Source organism: Sus scrofa, chromosome 13, assembly GCF_000003025.6.
Source record: "Sus scrofa isolate TJ Tabasco breed Duroc chromosome 13, Sscrofa11.1, whole genome shotgun sequence".
Classification (NCBI taxonomy): Eukaryota; Metazoa; Chordata; class Mammalia; order Artiodactyla; family Suidae; genus Sus; species Sus scrofa.
This window is the reverse complement of record NC_010455.5, coordinates 17,704,561-17,725,703: the sequence shown is the minus strand read 5'-3', so window position 1 is coordinate 17,725,703 and position 21,143 is coordinate 17,704,561. Positions and strand designations below refer to the sequence as shown.

Genomic DNA, 21,143 nt, shown 5'->3' with positions numbered 1-21,143 from the left:
TGGCATGGAAGCTTATGCCTGCTGTGGCATGGCCAAAAGATAAAAAGGAAAGAGGGAAGGAAGGAGGGAAGGAAAAAGGAAGAGAGAGAGGGAAGGAGGGAGAGAAGGGGAGGGAAGAAGAAAAGAAGAAAGGAAGGGAGGAAGGAAGGAAGGAAATATGGCCTTGGTAAAATGTGAATTGTTTTTGTCCCAGGACAGGGAGCATCACAGCCTGTGGTGGTTCTGATATGGGTATGATGTGGAAATTAATTTATAAATAGGTGATCCGAATTGACTCTTGGTACCTCATTCAAATCAAGTCCCAATTAAATCTACCCAGGTCCACTTAAAATTGGGCTCCCTTCAAGGTGGTCTCCATACACAGTGAGGCAGTGATGTTTCTTGAGCTGTAAATGGAAAATACTTGGCATCATTCTAAGTCTTTATTTCAGAAAACATCCTGGGATGGCACGGGCCCAAGTCACACTCCACAGAGCAGCTGAAAAATGGGACACTCAGCTCTTTGCCATCAGCCAGTGCCAGCATCACCTGGGCCATTTTACCCAACTCAGCTGAGGACGAACAAACCTTCCCATCAGAGCCAGAGGTAAGCTTGCCGTCCTCTCCTAGCACTTGCGTGGCTTGTGTTAGCGCTTGTTCAGAACTAGAGTGATTGTATTTGTAACTTGCTCATCTCTGGGTTTTAAGAGGAGACCAATTATAAAACGGAGGCATTGCCCAGGGAGAGAAAATCGGCTCTCTGGGCACGCCTGGCACTTCTGTTCTGGTGCCTGGCAGGTGCCGGGGTGGTGGGTGGGGTAGATTGTGAGCCTAACGATGGGGAAATCTCCTGTTTTCATTGAAACGGGAGTCATTTTCACATCTAGTGGGAGAAATTCTAACACACCCGTTAAGGCCACTCCTGTTGACATGATGGGAGCAGTTACAATATATTATGTCGCTCCCCTGAAAATTGGCTTCTTTGTGTGATTGTGCCAGTAACACGAGCTCCTGCCTCACATGCTCGATTCCTGCATGCTGCAGAACCGGGCCGGGCCCGTGGGCAGTGGCTGGGACTTTTCTAGGCATTGCATGGCAGCCCAGGTCCAGGGAGGAGCAGCCCTGCAGACCTTAGCAGCCAGCCAGGCCCCCACAGGCTCCCTGGACCCTGTCATCCGCCCGCACGATGCTCCTAACTGCCTCTAAGTGGCAGCAGGAGGGAGGTCAAATGCAGCCTTCCTTTTGTCAATTTCACCTTGTATCAAGAATGAATTTCTGTTTTTCTTCTTTGGATGCATGTGTCCTGTTGACACCATCTGGGGCACCAGGCTGGGACCTGCTTCACCTGGATGTTATAGGTGGTTCTACATTTGAATTGAAATCGGTTCAAATCAATTCAACTGAAAATTGTAAAACACTCACAAAATCTATATTGTAAGGTTGCAAGCCCCCAGGCAGCTCCTTCAATCCAATGGTCTTGGTTATCCATTGATACGTTTCTCCAAGCTTCACATGATTCTATTCTCTGATGGTGACGTGGTAGCTTAGGTCTTACAGAGGCAGGATCAGCCTGCCTATGAGTATTTCACCAGCATCTATAAGGTGCCTTGTGCGTTATGAGGTGGTGGGGGATGGGAGATTTTGAAAGACATTTGCTGCTACCTATACCCCAAGTTTCAGGTTGGAAAACACTTGCAGCTGACGTGTAGATGTGTTGGAAGGTAAGTTGGCAACTGAGAAAATGATTGGAGCCTTGCTCTCAGGTAGCTTTTTGAGAAACTCGGGTGGGGGAATGTTTGAGGAGGGGTGCTTAGCTGCCAAGGGGCTGAGAACGACAATCCCTTTCATTCCCTTGGATAAGAACCTTTAGGAATTTATACTGTAACACACATACTTAAATCTCACTCTAGAGGGAAATTAAAAGAGTAGAGAAGTTATTAGATCTTGAGAAATAATTGTTAAGATCCTCATTTCCAGTAGCATCTTGGGCAAAACTTAACAGGGGCTATAACCTAATAAGCTTATTATTGGGGCTGGTGATCTGATTCATTCTGAGTCCCTCGTAGTGTGTGTTCTGTTTTTCCTATAGGTGCTTCCTCCAACCCTGAAGTTGGAAAACCAGGTCTATTCTTTTTACAAAAAAATTATTGCCCACTTTGCCATTCAGTAGCATCGGCAGAAGATAACATATTATTGTCCATAGCTAGCTCCCAAGTTCAGCTTTTTAAAAACACTGAATTCCCTGGTGGCACATCGGGTTAAAGATCTGGTATTGTCACTGCTGTGGCTCTTGTTACTTCTACATGCTGTGGGTGTGGCAAAAAAAAAAAAAAAAAAAAAAAAAAAAAAAAAAAAAAGGCTTGAAGGAAAAGAATTAGGCAGGACATTTTTCCCCTTAAGTTAGGAATAATCGTTAATTTCCAGTTGTCGTTTTTGCTCTTAATCGTTTTGTTAGAACAGCAGAAGATATTTTCTGGAAATCCCTTAAAGCAGTGAGAGGCCTATGGGGTGTGTTACAGGTGTGATTGTTTTCTGAGAAGGGTGAATTCGAATTCTTTGGAAAAGACTTCCCTCATTTTTTCCAGGGATGACTCGGGTAGATGATTGTTGCAACCCAAACAGCTAGTATGGGTTGGATACAATTTTCATTTTAGGCTTTGTGCTTTGTCATTTTTTTTTTTTTTTTCTTCCTGGTGGTAGTAGTTGAGGAAGTTAGCCATAGCCACATGATAGTTTTCCTGTCGGAAAAAGGAAAATATCTCCATGGCCTCCTTTTGGTACAGTTTGGAGAGAAACCCAAGAAGGAATGAAGTGAAATTCTTAAAGGTTAACAATGCCCTGTGAGAAGGTTCCTTATCCCTTTCGATATAGAGTATCTAGATACTATGTTGAGTGGTCATTGGGAGACCAAGCATTGTAGTGATGGTGGTACTTTAGCTAAAAATTATCTTCTGGTTTATTGCTTGGATCATGTTAGGTCTTTAGGGGCATAAATTAGGATATAAAAGGTACCTCACTCCGGTGTGTGTGTGTGTGTGTGTGTGTTTAATGCCATCAAGCAGTTAACTCGATCAATTCTCATTGGATACAGACTGGGTATCCTACAGTTCAACTCAATATTGATACTGTCTGCCTGGAGAAAGCATCGGATCCCACAGGTTAAGGGCTCAGTCCTACAAGACCACCCCTGGCTCCCGACTTCAGATACCATCACAAGTCCAGGTTGTCACCTGTGCTTGTGTCACCTGTGCTGCGTCAACCTGTGGTTGGTTCTGACCAACCAGGCTCCCATGTCCTCCTCCTCAGGCTTGATTAATGTGCTAGAGCAGCTCACAGAATGCAGAGAAACATTTACTAGTTTATTATACTAAAGGATGTCGTTCAGGAACGATGGACCAGATGCTTAGGGCAAGGGATGTGGGAAGGAGCTCTGCGTTTCCACGCCCCTGTACCACCCTCCCCGCACCTCCAGGCGTTCACCAGTTGGAAAGCTCTCAGAACACTTTTCTTCAGGGTTTTTATGGAGGCTTCATCACATAGGCGTGGTGGATTAAATTCTTGACCAGTGGTGGTTCTCCTGTGATTAAAGCACCTCTAGTCCCTCTCCCCTTCCGAAGTCAGCAGATAAAACCCAAAGCTCAAACCCTCTCTTTAGGAGATTGGCTCAGCTGGTAACCATCTCCCTCCTTTGGAGACCTAGGGGCTTTCTAGAAGCCATCCATTAACATAACAAAAGACACTTTTTATCTCTCTCAACTCTTAATTCCAAGGGTTGTAGGAGCTCTGTGGCCAAAATAGGAACAAAAATCAAGTACAGGAGTTCCCCAGTGGTTCAGTGGGTTAAGGATCTGGTGCTGTCACTGCTGTGGCATGGGTTCAGCTCCTGGCCTGGGAACTTGTGAATGCCATGGGCATGGCCAAAAAAAGCAAATATATGTATTTTAATCATAAATCACAGTGTCACACTCCCTTCCCCTGGTTCTGGCTTACCATGAAGTAACTTAGAGATATCCGGAAAATGAATGTGTTTTCAAGCTCTGTCTCATTCTCAACAGAGTAGAATCAAAGGCCAGTGTGTATTTAATCCATGAGTAAGAATTGTGCTTGGCTCTGTTATCAAATGCAGTAACCTCAACATTTTGTTCTCCTGGGGCTGGAGCTAACTGCATGTGAAAATGAAATATTCTTCCATAATGCAGTGAGTTAGGGTCTTGGTTTCCCTGTCAGTAGATCAGTATTTCAACTCTCTGAACACCACTTGAAATGCAAGCTTAGACAGAAAAAAGTTTGTGCTATGTTTTCTTTGTCGAAGGATGTCTTCTTTCAGGACAGAGGGACACTGGGCCTGGCTCTCTTGACCTTCATCAATATTCCCGACTGGAAACCTGACAACTCAAATTCCTGTCTCAGGCTCTCTCCCAGTGATGCCTCATAATGCACGACAGTTTCCTCAATGCATTCGTGTGAGATCTGGAAGCTGATCTGGAGACCAGGTTCCTCCTGCTGGTGCTGCTGGCAGACGAGGTCACGGGTGTGTGTTTAGAGGCGGGTGCAGTGGCCAGACTCCTTGTTCTGGGGCCTCTGTGCGCCCTGCATTGGCTGGAGAGGCTGTTGTGGGGGCCATGGCAGCAACTTCCCAACACTTTGACCAAGGGCACCTGCAATGCTGTGTCCTGGGATTAAAAAGTCTAAGGGGATGCTTCTGTTCCTCCAGACCAGGGCTGCTGTAAGCACCTAGTTCCCCTATCAGATCCCTTTCTGATGGAAATACTTGGAGTGGTGTCCATGCCCAGCGCTGGCTCCTGACTGGCTGGGCTATTGGAATAAGAAAGCAGAGAGTGACATGGGGAAATCCTGAATGACACCTCACATGTCACCATGTTTACCCGCCTTTTTGGAGGGACAAAAACCTTAATTTTTGTCTTCAAAGTCAGGTTTCTTGAGGTGTAATTCATAAGTAGTAAAGCTCACCCCTTTAAAATCCGATGGTATCACTTCTCTACTTTGATTCATTAAAACGGTTCCATCCCTTTCCAAGACTTCCTTCTCTTCCTTTATATTGAACTCCCCCTCTAGCCCTCGGCAATGGCTCATCTGTTTTCTGTCCTCTCAGTTTTTGCCTTTTCTGGAACGCCATGTAAATGGAGTCCTGTGGTGTGTTCTCAGTGAGTCTGACTTCCTTTGTTTAGTGTAATGCCTGCTGTGTTAATCATTTGAGGCGATTCTGTGGTGCCCAGACACCTACCCCTGGCCTGGGGATGAGATGAAGAGTCAGTCCGATTAATCCCTCCCCTGGGGCCCTCCAAGCAGGGGGTCTTGAAGCCCTTCTCAGGAGCTCACCCTCAGCTCCCATCAACCCCTGAGTTGACTGTTTAGAAGACTGCCTAATTGTCTGAATCACAGTGGCAGCAATGCTATTAAGAGACCACACACCCCACAACCCCCACACCCACATCTAGCAGGAAGACTTCTCATAATACCCCTAAGTACTAAGAACTAGGTCTGCATATAAATTAGCCAGATGGGCTTTGGTTAGAAAATTGCAGAATTTAATTTTCAAGGAAGCATGTCATAATCCCCCCTTCCCCAAGGGAGGAAATTGTTTTACAAACAAAAGAAAGAAACAGAAAAGATTTTGCTGAATTTTGTCTCAAGGATTTTTATGCCCTTGGTTGAATTGTTCTTGCACTGAACTTTTGAACCACTTAACATATAAAGCTGTCGGTTTTGAAACCCTCTGACACTCAACTTGAAGGCTGACCCATCTAATCCTCTCAACCATTTTTATCATTTTTTGGTCCCCACCTCCACATACATCAATCTGCCTACCTGTAGGAGTTCTCTTGGGATGCAGGAGGTTAAGGATCTGGTGGTGTTACTGCAGTGGGTTGCTGTACTATTGTGGGTCACTGCTCTGGTGCAGGTTCGATCCTGGGAACTTCTGAGTGCTTCGGGCACAACCAAAAACAAACAAACCAAAAAAACACAAAAAAATCCATCTACCTGATAGATGTTGATTGAGCCTAAGAAACAGGTGACAGGTTTTTGAAAATTAGGTAATACGCTGTTTTGATCCTTTGGATAGTTCTTTTAAAATTTTTATTATTTTTTAAATTTTTGGCTGTACAAGTAGCATGTGGGAAGTTCCCAGGCCAGGGGTCAGACCTGCACTACAGCAGGAACAACACTGAGTCCTTAACCCACTGAGCCACCAGGGAACACCTGGATAATTCTTTTAACACAAGCTTTTATGTATTTATTATTTTTTTAATTTTTTGGGGGGTCTTTTGTCTTTTTAGGGCCGCACCTTCGACATATGAAAGTTCCCAGGCTAGGGGTCTAATCAGAGCTGCTGCTGCCAGCCTACACCACAGCCACAGCAACGCCAGATCTGAGCTGCATCTGCGACCTACATCACAGCTCATGGCAACGCCAGATCCTTAACCCATTAAGCGAGGCCAGGGATCGAACGTGCAACCTCATGGTTCCTAGTGGGATTTGTTTCTGCTGCACCACGATGGGAACTCCAACACAAACTTTTAACCTTACAGATTTGTTGAAAATATTTGACACTTATTTGTTGTCACCTGTTTGAGCATATTTCCTTATAATGGTTGAAAGTCATTTTAGTGAATTCTGTGCTAACTCTGCAAAGTCTAGTTCTAAATGGTTGCTATACTAGGAAATGTTGTTGGTTATGATCACATTTGCACTTTGTTACAAGTAAGTCTGTGGTGATATGATTACCCCTTCCTACTCCACTTCCCGTCCTGTCGTCAGAGAGTTGATTGCGTCTTCTTCCCAGATCTTATAGGACAGACATTTTTGCCCTCCTTGACCTTTGAGTCATTAAATCTTAGAATAGTCTTTAGGGGTCAGATGGCCACTCCCCAAAATGGAGTTTCTGACAGACTTGCTTAAAGTTCCAGATCTCCTGATCCGTGATAGAGGCAAAATGGATTTCTAGACTTTTTCTCCCAAGCCAGTACCCTTTCCTATATACCACACCATCTCCTGCGTCCAGGAGGATTCTTTTAGCTACCAATGACTGAGACGCCAACATTTAGTAGCTCAAGCAATAGCTCCATTTAATTTTCTCACCCAATAAGAATTCTACCAGTGAGTGGTCTCAGGTTTGTTGCAGTCACTCCAGATGGCCTCAAAGACACAGGCTCCTAGAAAACTGCCTGGAGGTTTCTCAAAAAATCAGAACTACTGGATGATCCAGAAAATAGCATTTTTGTGTATTTAATGAAAAAAAAAAAAACCTCTAGGAAGGTTCCTGGGATATTTGTACCCCAGTGTTCACAGCAGCATTTTTCATAATAGCCAAGTGGTGGAAACAAATGGATGAATGAATAAAGAAAATGTGGTATAAATCTACAATGGATTCTTATTCAGCCTTTTTTTTTTTTTTTTTTTTTTAAGGGCTGCACCTGTGGCATATGGAAATTCCCAGACTGGGGATCGAACCGGTGCCTCTGCAGCAATATTCAGCCTTTAGAATGAAAGAAATCCTGTCTTACGCAGCAATAGGAGTGAACCTTTACAAGTTTGCTTCCTCACAAGTTTGCTCTGAGTCCTAGCATAGGAAGGTAGTAATTATTCATCTTCTCAGTTATGTGTTCATTCTTCAAACATTAATTGAGCTACTCTGTGCTGACCATTGAATGAAGGACTCCTAAGTTTAGCAGATCTTCATAGCTCAGTACTGTGAGCTGAATTGTGCAACTCCCTGTCCACAAATTCCTATGTGGAAGCCTTAACCTCCAATATGACTGTATCTGAGGGTTAGGTCTTTAGAAGACAGTTAAGGTTAAATGAGGTCATAAGGGGGGGCCCTAATCCAATAGGACTGTAGCCTTATAAGAGGAGAAGAGGGAGACCTCTCTTCTTTCTCCACTCTGTGAGGATAGAGCAAAAGGCAGCCGTCTGTAAGCCAGAAAGAGAGCCCTCACCAGAAGCCCCTGGTCTTGGACTTCCAGCCTCCGGAACTGTAAGAGACTAACCAACCAATCTGTGGTATTTTGTTGGCCTGAGCTAAGATACTCAGTTTATTTTATTAACTCCTGTGCTTTTTTTCACAATAGTTATTACTTTTGCTATCTTGGGTTTAGAAGCGGGAGAAACGGTCTTTAGCCAAGTGGTGTTTCCAGGTTAGGTTGCCAGCACCAGGGAGCTGCTGGTGGTGGGTGGCCCCGCGGCTGTTGTGACCACCTGTGAGATGCGGGGAATGTGGAGGTGTGTTTCTGTGGGGCTCACACAGGCTCTGATTATGGTGTCTCCCATGGCTGACAGAAAAGGCTTTTTTCTGCCCTCCTTTCTTCTTAACAAATTAATAGCAAACACCATCACCCATAAGCCTAAGCTTTGTATGCATTTTTCAAGGGCTTCTTGAACTTGGCTTCTGGCTGAATTAATGAGCTCTCTGAGACTATAGGCCTGACAGCATAATTTCCTGTGCAGTTTGGGGGCTTCATTTCGTCATGCTACTTTTTCAAGGACTTGTTCTTCCCTTCTTTCCTTTTCCTTTCTTCCTCTCTCCTTTCTGGGGTGATAATAAAGTTTCGTTTTCTTAGCTGGTGTTGCTTTTATGAGAGAGAGGTGGGGTGGCGTGGAAAGCCCCCAGGCACACCTTCAGTGGGGAGGGGGGCAGGAAGGTGTGTCTGCAGATTCCAGTGGGTTCAACACTGGAACAAGCCAGTCTGGGGGGAGCCTTAGGGGTGGTCCCATCCCTCCCCTCCCCTCCCCCATGGCTTTGTGACATAAACACCCACCAGAGTGCTTTGGATTTGCTACTTGGGAACTGGAGCCATATGAAAAAAATCAGCACGGAGTGGTATAATTTCTTCCAGCCCGCAGCCGTTCCCACAGGATTAAGCGCTTTGAAACTGGTGAATGAAAGAGAGGGCTTTAAAACACTGCAGTGTTTAGTTATGGGTTGTCCTTCCCTGTCCCTCCCCTTCTTCCCCCTTCCCCCCCTCCCATTGCCCTCTCCCTTTCTCCCTCCCCCTCCTCCTCCCCTCCCGGCTCCTTCTCTCTCTCCTCTTCTTCCTCCCCCACTTACCCTCTCTCCCCCTCTTCCTCTTCTTGCTGCCTTCCTATCAGTCCTGTTACCACAAAGGGAGAAAGTCAGATCTGAACCAGAGGCAAATAGTTGAAGAGATTGTAGCCATGTGCTATGATCAATTTTAGTGTTCTGTCAAATTGGGTAGTTATTCTCTTTCTAACAATGTGGCCCCAAACTTTACAACTGCCTCCGCTTCCCCCCTTGCCTATCTCATCCCAAGAAATGGTACCATCTGCCTGACTTAAATTTTCATTAGTCCATGATGAATAACTTTTCTCCAGGTGCTTCATATGCTGCTTCCCATGATGTTCGCTTTCCTCGGATGGGAAGTCAATGCTCAGAGATTTATGATCTTGGGGAAGAAAAGAGGAAAATCTTTTCACATACCCTTCGGGCTCTGCCCGAATTAATCAGTGGGTTCTCATGTCCCTTTTGCAATGTGAATTGAGTTTTGTAGATGCATTATGGGGGCTGTTCAGTGCAGGGGTTGCCTCTATTCTATATTAGAATTGTAAATGTTTAATTTTTTGGTAATGGCAGAATGTGAATGAAATTGTCTAAATCCTGGTAGTGATTTCACCCCCTCCGGATTTATGACCCAGCTTCCTCTCTGACACTTGAGTATACTTTGCCAGCAGCTGTTTGACTACCCATTCTGTCCCGAGTCATCTAGGACCAAAGCTCTCCTTGCCCCTGCAGATATTAGAACAGCAAGAGCCAGCGGGGGCTTTGTGAGGTGACAGGTGCTACCAGGTGACACCCTGTCCCATCATCATCTTTCCCTTCTGATGACAATTCTGATGACAATTCTTAGCCATCACTCCCCCAAAGCCCCTGGCCCCTTTTCTCTGCCATCCACCATCTATGCCAGCTAATTAGACACTGGACTGTCCTATGTCACACATGGCTCTCTTTATTGGCTGTGGTAATCCCAGCAATGACCTCATCGTGAATAAGTGTAAGAAAAGTAGCAGAAAGACAGCCATTTGGAGGAAAAGGAAACCATAAGTTTTTTTCTCATTTAAATTTTTTTTTTTTCTTTTTTTAGGGACGCACCCATGGCATATGGAGGTTCCCAGGCTAGGGGTTAAATCAGAGCTAAAACTGCCGGCCTACACCACAGCCGCAGCAACACCAGATCCGAGCTGCGTCTGTGACCTACACCACAGCACACGGCAAGGCCAGATCCTTAAGCCACTGAGCAAGCCCAGGGATCAAACCGGCGTCCACATGGATGCTAGTCAGATTTGTTTCTGCTAAGCCACGACAAGAACTCCGATTTTTAAAATTTTATTGAAGAATATTTGATTAACAATGTTGTGTTAATTTCTTCTGTTCAGCGCAGTGATTCCGTTGTACATATACACATATTCCGTTCTTTTTCATATTCTTTTTCCATGTAAGTTATCACAGAATACTGAGTAGAGTTCCCTGTGCTCTACAGCAGGTCCCCATTGACCATTCCATATACAGTAGTGTATATCTGCCAGTCCCAAACCCCAAGTCTAGTCCTACGCCCCACCTTTCCTTTGGTAGCCATAAATTTGTTCTGGAAGTCTGTGAATCTGTTTCTGTTTTGTAAATAAGTTCATTTGTATCATATTTTAAAGATTCCACATCCAAGTGATCTCATTGTCTTTCTTTGACTTAGTACAATAACGTCTATAGGTCCATCCATGTTGCTGCAAAAGGCATTATTTCATTCTTTTTTATGGCTGAGCAACAATTACATTGTATATATGCACCGTATCTTCTTTATTCATTCCTCTCTTGATGGACATTTAGGTTGCTTCCATGTCTTGGCTATTGGTAAAAAAAACCATAATTTTTTTGGAAATGAAATTAAACCTATCTGAGAATAGTGTATCAGTCCTTAAGACTGTGGAAATTGCTACATCTCTCTCCACAGTTTCTTCCATCTCATCAGAATTGCTTTCCTTTAAAGAGAAGAAGAAATGTATAAAACTTGATTGTTTTAGTTATTTTTAAAGTAATATTGCCAGAGTATGAGATCTTCTTGTAGCAAATGTATAGTATTTAATTCACATTCTGAGTTTAGAATGGCTTTGTGGGTTTTTCTAGAAACGGACCTACACCATGAATAACAATATCTTTTGGAAATTGTCTTCAGATTCCAAATATCTTCTTTTCTCTGGCTCCTGTACTAAAATGCAGAGGCAGCTTGTAGTTCTGTCTTAAAAAAGAAACATATTATGTAATTCAGGGAGAAAACAACTCCTCTGGGAAACGTGAGATTTTTCTTATAGTGACTAAAAACCAGATTCCTGAAGTGAGAAAAGAAATAACAAGCAAGAGAAAGGAAGTACTTTTATGTGTACATGCCTTTTTATTTCATTATGATGTACTTTTAGAGCTAAACACGTTTTTTAGTTTATTGAATAAACTAAAATAGTTGATTTATAATGTGTTGATTTCTACTGTATTGCAAAGTGACAGTTATGCATATATATATCCTTTTTCATATTCTTTTCTCTGTAGCTTATCACAGGATATTTTGAATATAGTTTACATAGGAATTAAACACTTTATTTAAAATGAGATCTTACATAAAAAATCCTATAATGAGAAAACACCTTCTGTTTTAGATATTGCTGTGAGAGATCAGTGGTTCTTCACCAGGTGAGAAGTGCAGACAGATGTCAAAATGATCCCTTCCTGAGCCTGAATTGAAGGCCTTTATAAGCATCAGATGGCCATCTCACAAAAGCAGCTTTTTTGTTTATATTTTGCAGAACAGAGATTCCTTGAAGAAGCAACGGGTAGAACATAAGATATAAAATATAACAAAGACAGTCAGAGATTCTGTTTTAGATAATTTGGCTGTGAGATGAGTAAGAAGTGCTTCAACGTCGCAGCGGTATTTTGGAGAGGTGCAGTTACTTGACTGCATTTCTAGATCATAGGACTGAAGAGTTAGAGACCCAGGTCCTTGGACTCTTTAATCAGTAGCATTTGACAAGAGGCCAGACAAGGAGTTCAGGCTGCAACACAAGGAAGCGAGAACAAGCTATCAGGTTCCCTTGCTCGCTCCCTGAGGGACTGTAAGCTGGTCCCTTAGATGGGGTGAGGGTCAGGCAGGACAGGGTGACGTAGGTGGTCTGCCCACCCCTTTGCTAGTGCTGTGTGCAGGGACCCCATGCAGGACCCTGCTTTTGCTCCAGACACCTTAGAAGTGACAGTTTGTGGTCTTTATGTTGTTCACAATTTGCCCCAGCTGCCCAGGTGTGCAGTTATTTTTAGTCCCTTATCATTTCTTTGTATCTGGAGGAGATGTTTGTCCAGGTGCAAAGATTGCAGGAAGGGGTCCCAGGTCGCCACCCATCTCAGAAGTGGATGTTGTATTTCTTCTCTTGGGCATTTTGGTCTAGATTAGATGTCAGCTTAAGCCATCCGTTGATGAGGGGATTGGCATGATGTGTCTCTAGGGTCCCCACTCTGGAGGCTAACAGAGTGGGTTGGACCCCAGCCCTTTGACTTACTGCCTGTGAGAGCACGGGCATGTGAATATCAACACTAAGGATCATAGTAATTCCCTGATGTGGAAGTAGGAGAACTAGATGAGACGGTGTCTTATCAGTGTTCAGCTCAGTTCAGCACGTAGTAGGTACTCATGAAGCTAAGTGCTGCTCACATTGTCCTTTGACCTGCCTCTCTTATCCCTATCTGTAGATAAGAAGTATGTTGAGAAACTTGTAGGATACCTTTTGTTCTCCTATTCTGGTTTCCTCGAACTAGATTCATTTCTCTTGTCTAGTCTTCCAAAAGAGTAGTGTGGGTGTAAATGATGATATGTACTTTTGTTATACATTGGGGCCTGATTTACAAAGGGCTTCCATTAATAGCTTTTTCAAATGAGGCTTCTCCAGATGTAGCTGATTTAAGAATCATCAAGGCAGTGTTGTTGCAAGGCAGGCGCCTGGTCTGTCTGCTCTCTGAGGAAATCCTAAAATCATCCAGCCACCTGGCAGGGTGGGCCCAGGCCATTGGGTATCAGTAAGGTGGGCTGCCCAAGGGGAACGATTTTCACAGCTTTGTCCTCCAGAGGAAGTCTGGAGTGTAGAGAAATGAAGAGAATATTAGGTTGGATTAGTTTCCTCTTGCCACTGTAACAAATGGGCACAGATTCAAAACTTAAAAACTTAAAACTTAAAAAACACATATTCTTTTTTTTTTTGCTTTTTTAGGGCCGCACTCGGGGCATATGGAGGTTCCCGGGCTAGGGGTCTAATCAGAGCTACAGCTACCACCTCACAGCTCATGGCAACACCAGATCCTTAACCCACTGAACGAGGCCATGGATTGAAGCCACAATGTCATGGTTCCTAGTGGGATTTATTTCCATTGTGCCACAATGGGAACTCCTTTTTTAAAAAATGATTTTTATTTTTTCTATCATAGATTGTTTACAGTGTTATGTCAATTTTCTACTGTACAGCAAGGTGATCCAGTCACATATACATATGTACATTCTTTTTCTCACATTATCATGCTCCATCATAAGTGACTAGACATAGTTCCCAGTGCTATACAGCAGGATGGAATATACTATATAGCAGGATCTCATTTCTTATCCATTCCAAAGGCAATATTCTGCATCTATTAACCCCAAATTCCCAATCCATCCCTCTCCATCTCCCTCCCCCTTGGCAACCACAAGTCTGTAGTCCATGTCCATGATTTTCTTTGCTGTGGATTCTAGATATAAGTGATATCATATGATATTTGTCTTTCTCTTTCTGACTTACTTCACGTAGTGTGAGAGTTTCCAGTTCCATCCATGTTGCTGCAAATGGTATTATTTTGTTCTTTTTATGGCTGAGTAGTATTCCATTGTGTATATATACCACATCTTCTTAATCCAATAGTCTGTCGATGGACATTTAAGTTGTTTCTGTCGTAAAGAGTACTGCAATGAACATGCGGGTGCATGTGTCTTTTTCAAGGAAAGTTTTGTCCGGATGTATGCCCAGGAGTGGGATTGCTGGATCATGTGGTAGTTATATGTTTAGTGTTCTGAGTTACCTCCATACTGTTTTCCATAGTGGTTGTACCAATTTACATTCCCACCAACAGTACAGAAGGGTTCCTTTTTCTCTACACCCTCTCCAGCATTTGTTGTTTGTGGACTTAATGATGGCCATTCTGACTGGTGTGAGGTAGTTTGATTTGCATTTCTCTAATAATCAGTGATGTTGAGCCTGTTTTCATGTGCTTATTAGCCATCTGTATCTCTTTGGAGGAATGTCTATTCAGGTCTTTTGCCCATTTTTCCATTGGGTTGTTGGCTTTTTTGCTATTGAGTTGTATAAGTTGTTTGTATATTTTAGATATTAAGCCCTTGTCAGTTATATCATTTGAAACTATTTTCTCCCATTCTGTAAGCTGTCTTTTTTTTTTTTATGGTTTCCTTTTCTGTGCAAAAGCTTATCAGTTTGATTAGATCCCATTGGTTGGTTTTTGTTTTTATTTCTTTTGCCTTGGGAGGCTGACCTGAGAAAACATTTGTAAGGTTGATGTCAGAGAATGTTTTGCCTAAGTTCTCTTCTGGGAGTCTGATGGAGTCTTGTCTTATATTTAAGTCTTTAAGCCATTTTGAGTTTACTTTTGTGCATGGTGTGAAGGTGTGTGCCAGTTTCATTGATTTACATGCAGTTGTCCAGTTTTCCCAGTAACACTTATTGAAGAGATTGTCTTTCCCATTTTATGTTCTTGCTTCCTTTGTTGAAGATTAACTGACTGTAAGTGTCTGGGTTTGTTTATGGGTTCTCTATTCTGTTCCACTGGTCTGTATGTCTATTTTGTTACCAGTACCACACTGTCTTGGTGACTGTGGCTTTGTAATATTGCCTAAGTCTGGGACAGTTATGCTTCCTGCTTGGTTTTTGTTCCTCAGGATTGCTTTGGCAATCCTAGCTCTTTGGTGGTTCCATATAAATTTTTGGATTTTTTGTTCAAGTTCTATGAAAAATGTTATGGGTATCTTGATAGGGATTGCATTGAATCTGTAGATTGCTTTGGGCAGTATGGCCATTTTTACAGTATTAATTTTTCCAACTTAGGAGCATGGAATATCTTTCTAATTCTTTGAATCCTCTTTAATTTCCTTGATCAATGTTTTATAGTTCTCAGCATATAAATCTTTCACCTCCTTGGTCAGGTTTATTCCTAGGTATTTTATTTTTTGGGGTGTAATTTTAAAAGTTATTATATTTTTGTATTCCTTTTCTAGTAGTCCATTGTTAGTGTACAGAAAATGTGATTGATTTCTGCATATTCTCTTTTTAAAATTTTTTTATTATAGTTAATTCACAATGTTTTGTCAATTTCTGAGGTATAGCCAAGTGACCCAGTCATACATATACATACATATGCAGTCTTTTTCTCACATTATCCTCCATCTTGTTCCATCACAAGTGACTAGATATGATTCCCTGTGCCATACAAGCAGGATCTCATTGAAAAAACATATCTTCTTACAGTCCTGTAAGTTCGAAGCCTTACACAGGTGTCAGTGAGCTGAAATCCAGGTGTTGTTAGCAGGATGGCACTCCTTTGTGGAGGCTCTGGGGAGACCCATTTCCATGGCTTTTCCAGCTTCTAGCAGCCACTCGTATTCCTTGGCTTGGAGCCCCTTCCTTCACCATCAGGGCCAGGAACCTTGCATTTCTTTGACTCAGCTTCCATAGTTCTTTCTCCCTCTGACTTCTCTTCTGACTTCCTCTTCCACCTTTTTTTTTTTTTTTTTGCTTTTTTTTGAGGGCCACACCTACGGCATGTGGAGGTTCCCAGGCTAGGGGTCTAATCGGAGCTATAGCTGCTGGCCTACACCACAGCCACAGCAATGCCAGATCCGAGCTGCAGCTGCAGCCTACACCACAACTCACGGCAAGACCAGATCCTTAACCCACTGAGCAAGGTCAGGGATCGAACCTGCAGCCTCATGATTCCTAGTTGGATTTATTTCCACTGCCCCACAATGGGAACTCCTTTTTTCTTTTTTTTTTTTTTCCCACTTTTTTTTTCTTTAATAGCCATGTCGACTTTAAAAATATGCACAACCTAAAAGTTGAGAGTTAAGTTTTGTTTGGGCAAAAGGAGAACTGTAGTGCAGGAGGCGGCATTTTAGGTAGCTCTGAGAAACTGATCCAAAGAGGTAGTGGGAAAGGTCCCAGTATGTGTGTGATTTTGGTGAAGGGGAGAGGTACATGCAAACCAAGCCCACATTTGGAAGAATGTTGCTGCTAGTCTCGTGACGGTTACTATAAGTCACGGGGAGCAGATGTCACCATGAAGGATTTTAGTGCTTTTTTAGATAAGAGGAGATGAAACAATTGGGTTCATAAAGTCATCTTCTGAAAATACCTAACTATCTGAAGACCTGTCCTGCCAGTTTTCCCAGAGCACAGAGTGCAGTCCTGATCTCCACCCTGAGCTCCTTTCAAGGGGTTGAGGGTCAGCAGCTGCAGTGGGTCATGATTCAGTCTGTATGGAGGCAGATGGCAAGTGTCAATCTCCAGTTTACAGCCATACCCATGGCATGTGGAAGTTCTGGGGCCAGGGATTGAATCCGAGCTGCTGTGGCATAGTTGCAACCTGCTCCGCAGCTGCAGCAATGCTAGCTCCTTTAACCCACTTTCTGGGCCAGGGATTGAACCTGTACCTGTGTAGTGACCTGAGCTCCTGCAGTCAGATTCCTAACCCACTGCGCCAACAGGAACTCTGTCCTCTTTCACTTGTAAAGGTCCTTGTGGTTACATTTGGCCACCCAGATAATCTGAGATAATCTCCCTACTTTAAGCTCAGCTGGTTTGCACCCTTAATTCCCTGTTGCCATGTAACCTAACACAGTCACCATCCTGGGGGTTAGGACTGGACATCTTTGGGCCATTGTTCAGCCTCTGCAGCAGGTGGATTGGTTGGCAGTTACCCAATACATTAGTTATACCATGGAAATAAAACTGGGATCAACCTCTGGCCTGAAATAGAGCCATTTGTTAAACTGTTCCTTCTGAAGAAAGCAGTCAGTTAGATACATTATAGGGAGAGAAGTAACTGGCTTTGCTTTTTGCACACAGTGAAATTTTCCAGACTGACTTTTCCCAGCCTGCTGCTGCTCCTCGCCCCCACCCCTGACCTCACTGCTCCCAAGAGCCTGAGAATTAAGAATTAATGAACCATGAGGTCATCTTTGACAGTTCACACAGTTCAGAGCTGAGCAGGGGAGGAGGAGGACTCGAAATATTACTGTGAAACAAAGTATTTGTAGAAGTCAGAAGTAAAAATCCACTATTTCTTTGTTTCAGTGCTTCCTCCTACTGTGTCTCTTCTAGGGAGTCTGTGATGCACAGCAAACATATATTTAAAATTTTTTTACAACAGTGGAATCACACTACGGATAATGTGGCTCTTTAATTTTAAATTTAACAGCATACTTTAGGTATATTGTTTGCATTTCCTTTAGCAGCTGCAAAAGCATTCCACTCCATGAATATATATCATAATTCATGGCATCACATCCCTTGATTTATTTAACCAGTTTCCCTGGCCCAGGGAGAGACATTTAGATTGTAATTATTATTTTCTTTAAACAAGTGGTTCTTTGCACATATTTGGCACACTTAGGCAAATATATCTTACGTAGGGTCACTGTCTAGCAGTGGAATTTAAGTGGAATTCAGCCAACATGTGGGAATTTAAAAATTTGCAAAGTATTATCAAATTGCCCTTTAAGACTGAGCCAAATTTTTACTCGCGGCAGTGTGTGAAGGCTGCTAGTTTCCTCTTCTTTTGCCATTAGGAGTTAGTATCAAGGTCCTATTTGCTTATCATTGTTTTTAAGAAGATAAGTGGGATCTTGGTTAATTTCTATTTTTATAATTATGAGTGAAGTTGAACATGTATCACATAAATATTAGCCATTTGTATTTCTCTTGTTTCTAATGTGGTGTTCACTGCCTTTGCACATTTTTCTTTTTTCTTTTTTTGGGGAGCTGTGGGTGCAGCATGCAAAAGTTCCTGGGCCTGGGATAGAATCCGTGCCATAGCAGTAACCTGTGCCACAGCAATGACAATGCTTGATCCTTAACCTGCTCTGCCACCAGGGAACTCCTGAATGTTTTCAAGTTCAGTTCAACTTTTTTTGTTTAATGGCTGCACCTGTGGCATACGGAAGTTCTCCAGCCAGCGGTCAAATCAGAGCTGCAGCTGCAGCCTACAGCACAGCTTATGGCAATGCCAGATCCTTAACCCACAAAGTGAGGCCAGGGATCAAACCTACATCTTCACAGAGATAATATTGGGCCCTTAACCCTCTGAGCTATGAAGGGAACTCCCACTGAGACTTTCTAATTGGTATATAAGAATTTTTGTATTAAGCAATTAATCCTTTACAGTGTCCTCTTCTTGGGTGTACTTTTAGAGATAAGAAGTGGTGGCCACTGTCATGGTCACAGCCACCAGTGCGAAATATCTCCCTATGAAGGATCCCTTCAGTTGAATCAGTTTCATGACTCAGCATTCATTTCAGATGAATTTGTGTTGCCGAGGCTGTCATGGGATGGCATCATTGCTGTGTTGTTGGCTCGGAAGGGGCTGTGTACTGGGATGGGCCATCACGTTGCTGTGTTTGTAGTGGCTCGTGTGCAGGGTGGTACGGCACTGTGGGGATGTCATGAGCAGCCATGTACACTCATCCTTCTTGGAAATGTCATCTACCAAGAAGCAGCATCCTCTTACTGAGAGCTCTGGTTCTTCCACCCTTACCTTCTCCCTGGGCCCACGTCTTGCTCTGAGGCAGATGTCAAGATATGTAGTGACTCAAACAACCCTCCTCTCCATCCAGGTTCTGATGTTGCTGGTTTTAAGGCAGTTTATGCAGGATACTTGTCATGTCAGGGGAAAAAAAGTAGATTTAATTTCTCAAAAATGAAGCATTTAGTGTCAGAAGTTAAACTTTTTTTTTTTTGAAAGTTCTAAAGATATTGGATTATAGCAGGGTAAAATACTCAGTTAAATATCAGTTTCAAATACAGTATCACCTACATAGGGTATTTTTAAACTCACATGAGGGGTGTGTTTGTAAATCATGTTTTATGAATGGAATGGATAGAACATTTATCAAATGTCTACACCAGTGACAGAAAGCTTAGCTTCCAGAGTAATCACAGGGCCATGTCATGCTGGAGAAATGGAAATTCTATGCATCAGAATGATCTGAAAAAAAAAAAAAAAACAAAAACAAAAATGGGAGTTCCTGTTGTGGCTCAGCAGTAATGAACCCAACTAGTGTCTATAAGGATGCTGGTTCAATCCCTGGCCTCGCTCAGTGGATTAAGGATCTGACATTGCCATGAGCTGTGGTGTCACAGACTCTGGTACAGATGTGGCTCGGATCTGGCATTGCTGTAGCTGTGTTGTAGGCCAGCAGCTATAGCTCTGATTCCCCTAGCCTGGGAACTTCCATATGACTCACGTGCAGCACTAAAAAGCCAAAAAAAAAAAAAAAAAAAAAAAAAAAAAAAAGACCAACCCCCAACAACTAAGTCTTTTAAAAAATGTAGATTCTACCTGAGACATTTAAACCTTATTATTTATTTTATATAGCTGTTTTTTGTTTGTTTTGTTTTGCACGTGCAGCATGTAGAAGTTCCCAGGCCAGGGACTGAACCCATGCCGAAGCAGCGACCCAAGCCACAGTAGTGACAATATTGGATCCTTAACCTGCTGTACCACATGGGAACTCCAGACATTTGAACTTTAAAATTCACTTTGTTCTTTTTTGCAAATATAATAACCCGTAGTTCTTTTTAAAAATGTGTTCGATTAACGTATAGTTGATTTATAATGTTATGTTAATTTCTGCTGTATAGCAAAGTGATTCAAATATTTATAAACATACACACACTCTCTTTTTTATTTCATTTCCATTGTGGTTTACCACAGAATATTAAATCTAATTCCCTGTGCTGTATAGTAGGACCTTGCTGTTAATCCATTCTCTATATAAAATAGGCTAAGCCCAAACTCCCAATACTTCCCTCCTCCAATCTGCCTCCCTTGGCAACCACAAGTCTCTTCTCTATGTCTGTGAGTCTCTCTTGTTTGGCAGATAAGTTCATTCATCTCATATTTTAGATTCCCCATATAAATAATATTATATGGCATTTGTCTTTGTCTGACTTCACTTAGTAGGATCATCTCTAGGTCTCTCCATATTGCTGAAAATGGCATTGTTTCATTCTTTTTTATGGCCAAGTAATATTCCATTGTCTATTTGTACCACACCTTCTTTAACCTTTTATCTGTCAGTGGACATTTAGGTTGTTTCCACATCTTGGCTATTGTAATAAATAGTGCTGCTGTGAACATAGGGGCACATGTATCTTTTCAAATTAGAGTTTTAATCCCACAGTTCCGACCATTAGTAGTGCTCACCATGTAGTGTTCCCATTACCCTGGGATGGTTACAGCTGTCTCACATCTTTGCCCTTGAAGTTTTCGTAGAACAGAGCTTTTGAGAATGGGGCAGAGCAGGGTATAAAACTGTGACGGTTTTTAATGTAGAAGACGTAGTTAGCCTCATTTAGATTTTATGACAATGGAGTAATATGAAAAAAAATGAATTGCTGCAATTACCCTCTTAGATCCTGAATATCAACTCTCATTTGAATGAAAGTACAAGGAAACCTTCTTTTAATATCTGCTATCACAGTGGCTAGAAAAGTAGCTGCACATAATGCAAATTAAAAAGCAGAGAAAATGCCAGCTATTTGAGCCAAAATGTATTGAGTGGGATTTAGAGATTGTAGCTTGAATGGAGCCTTATTGGTATTTCTTCATTGTAGATTTAAGAGCTGTGGCGGTTTTGTTTCTGGTGTGGTTTTTAAAATTTTTATTTATTTATTTATTTTTTCCTGCAAAACGCTACATAGGGCCTGTTTTCTCCCAGATGCTCTTGCTTCAGTTTTTGAGTCTTTACAGAAATGAGGACATGATAAACATACACCGTAGACTCTTGAAGAGAAGTGAAAAGTCTAAAACTGCCCTGGAGTTCCCGCTGTGGTGCAGTGGGCTG

The 21,143-nt window shown here is 42.5% G+C and overlaps 2 protein-coding genes across 2 annotated transcripts in view; both read left to right on the top strand.

Moving 5' to 3' along the window:
- Positions 1 to 21,143, top strand: part of OSBPL10 (oxysterol binding protein like 10) — a 381,121-nt gene that overhangs the window by 306,585 nt on the left and 53,393 nt on the right. The window lies entirely within an intron of this gene.
- The window catches only part of LOC100526184 (oxysterol-binding protein-related protein 10), a 47,158-nt gene that overhangs the window by 17,166 nt on the left and 8,849 nt on the right, over positions 1 to 21,143 (top strand). The window contains exon 2 of the mRNA XM_021071499.1: positions 432 to 586. Within this exon, the coding sequence (XP_020927158.1) occupies positions 432 to 586 (155 nt within the window). The remainder of the gene's footprint in view (positions 1 to 431; positions 587 to 21,143) is intronic.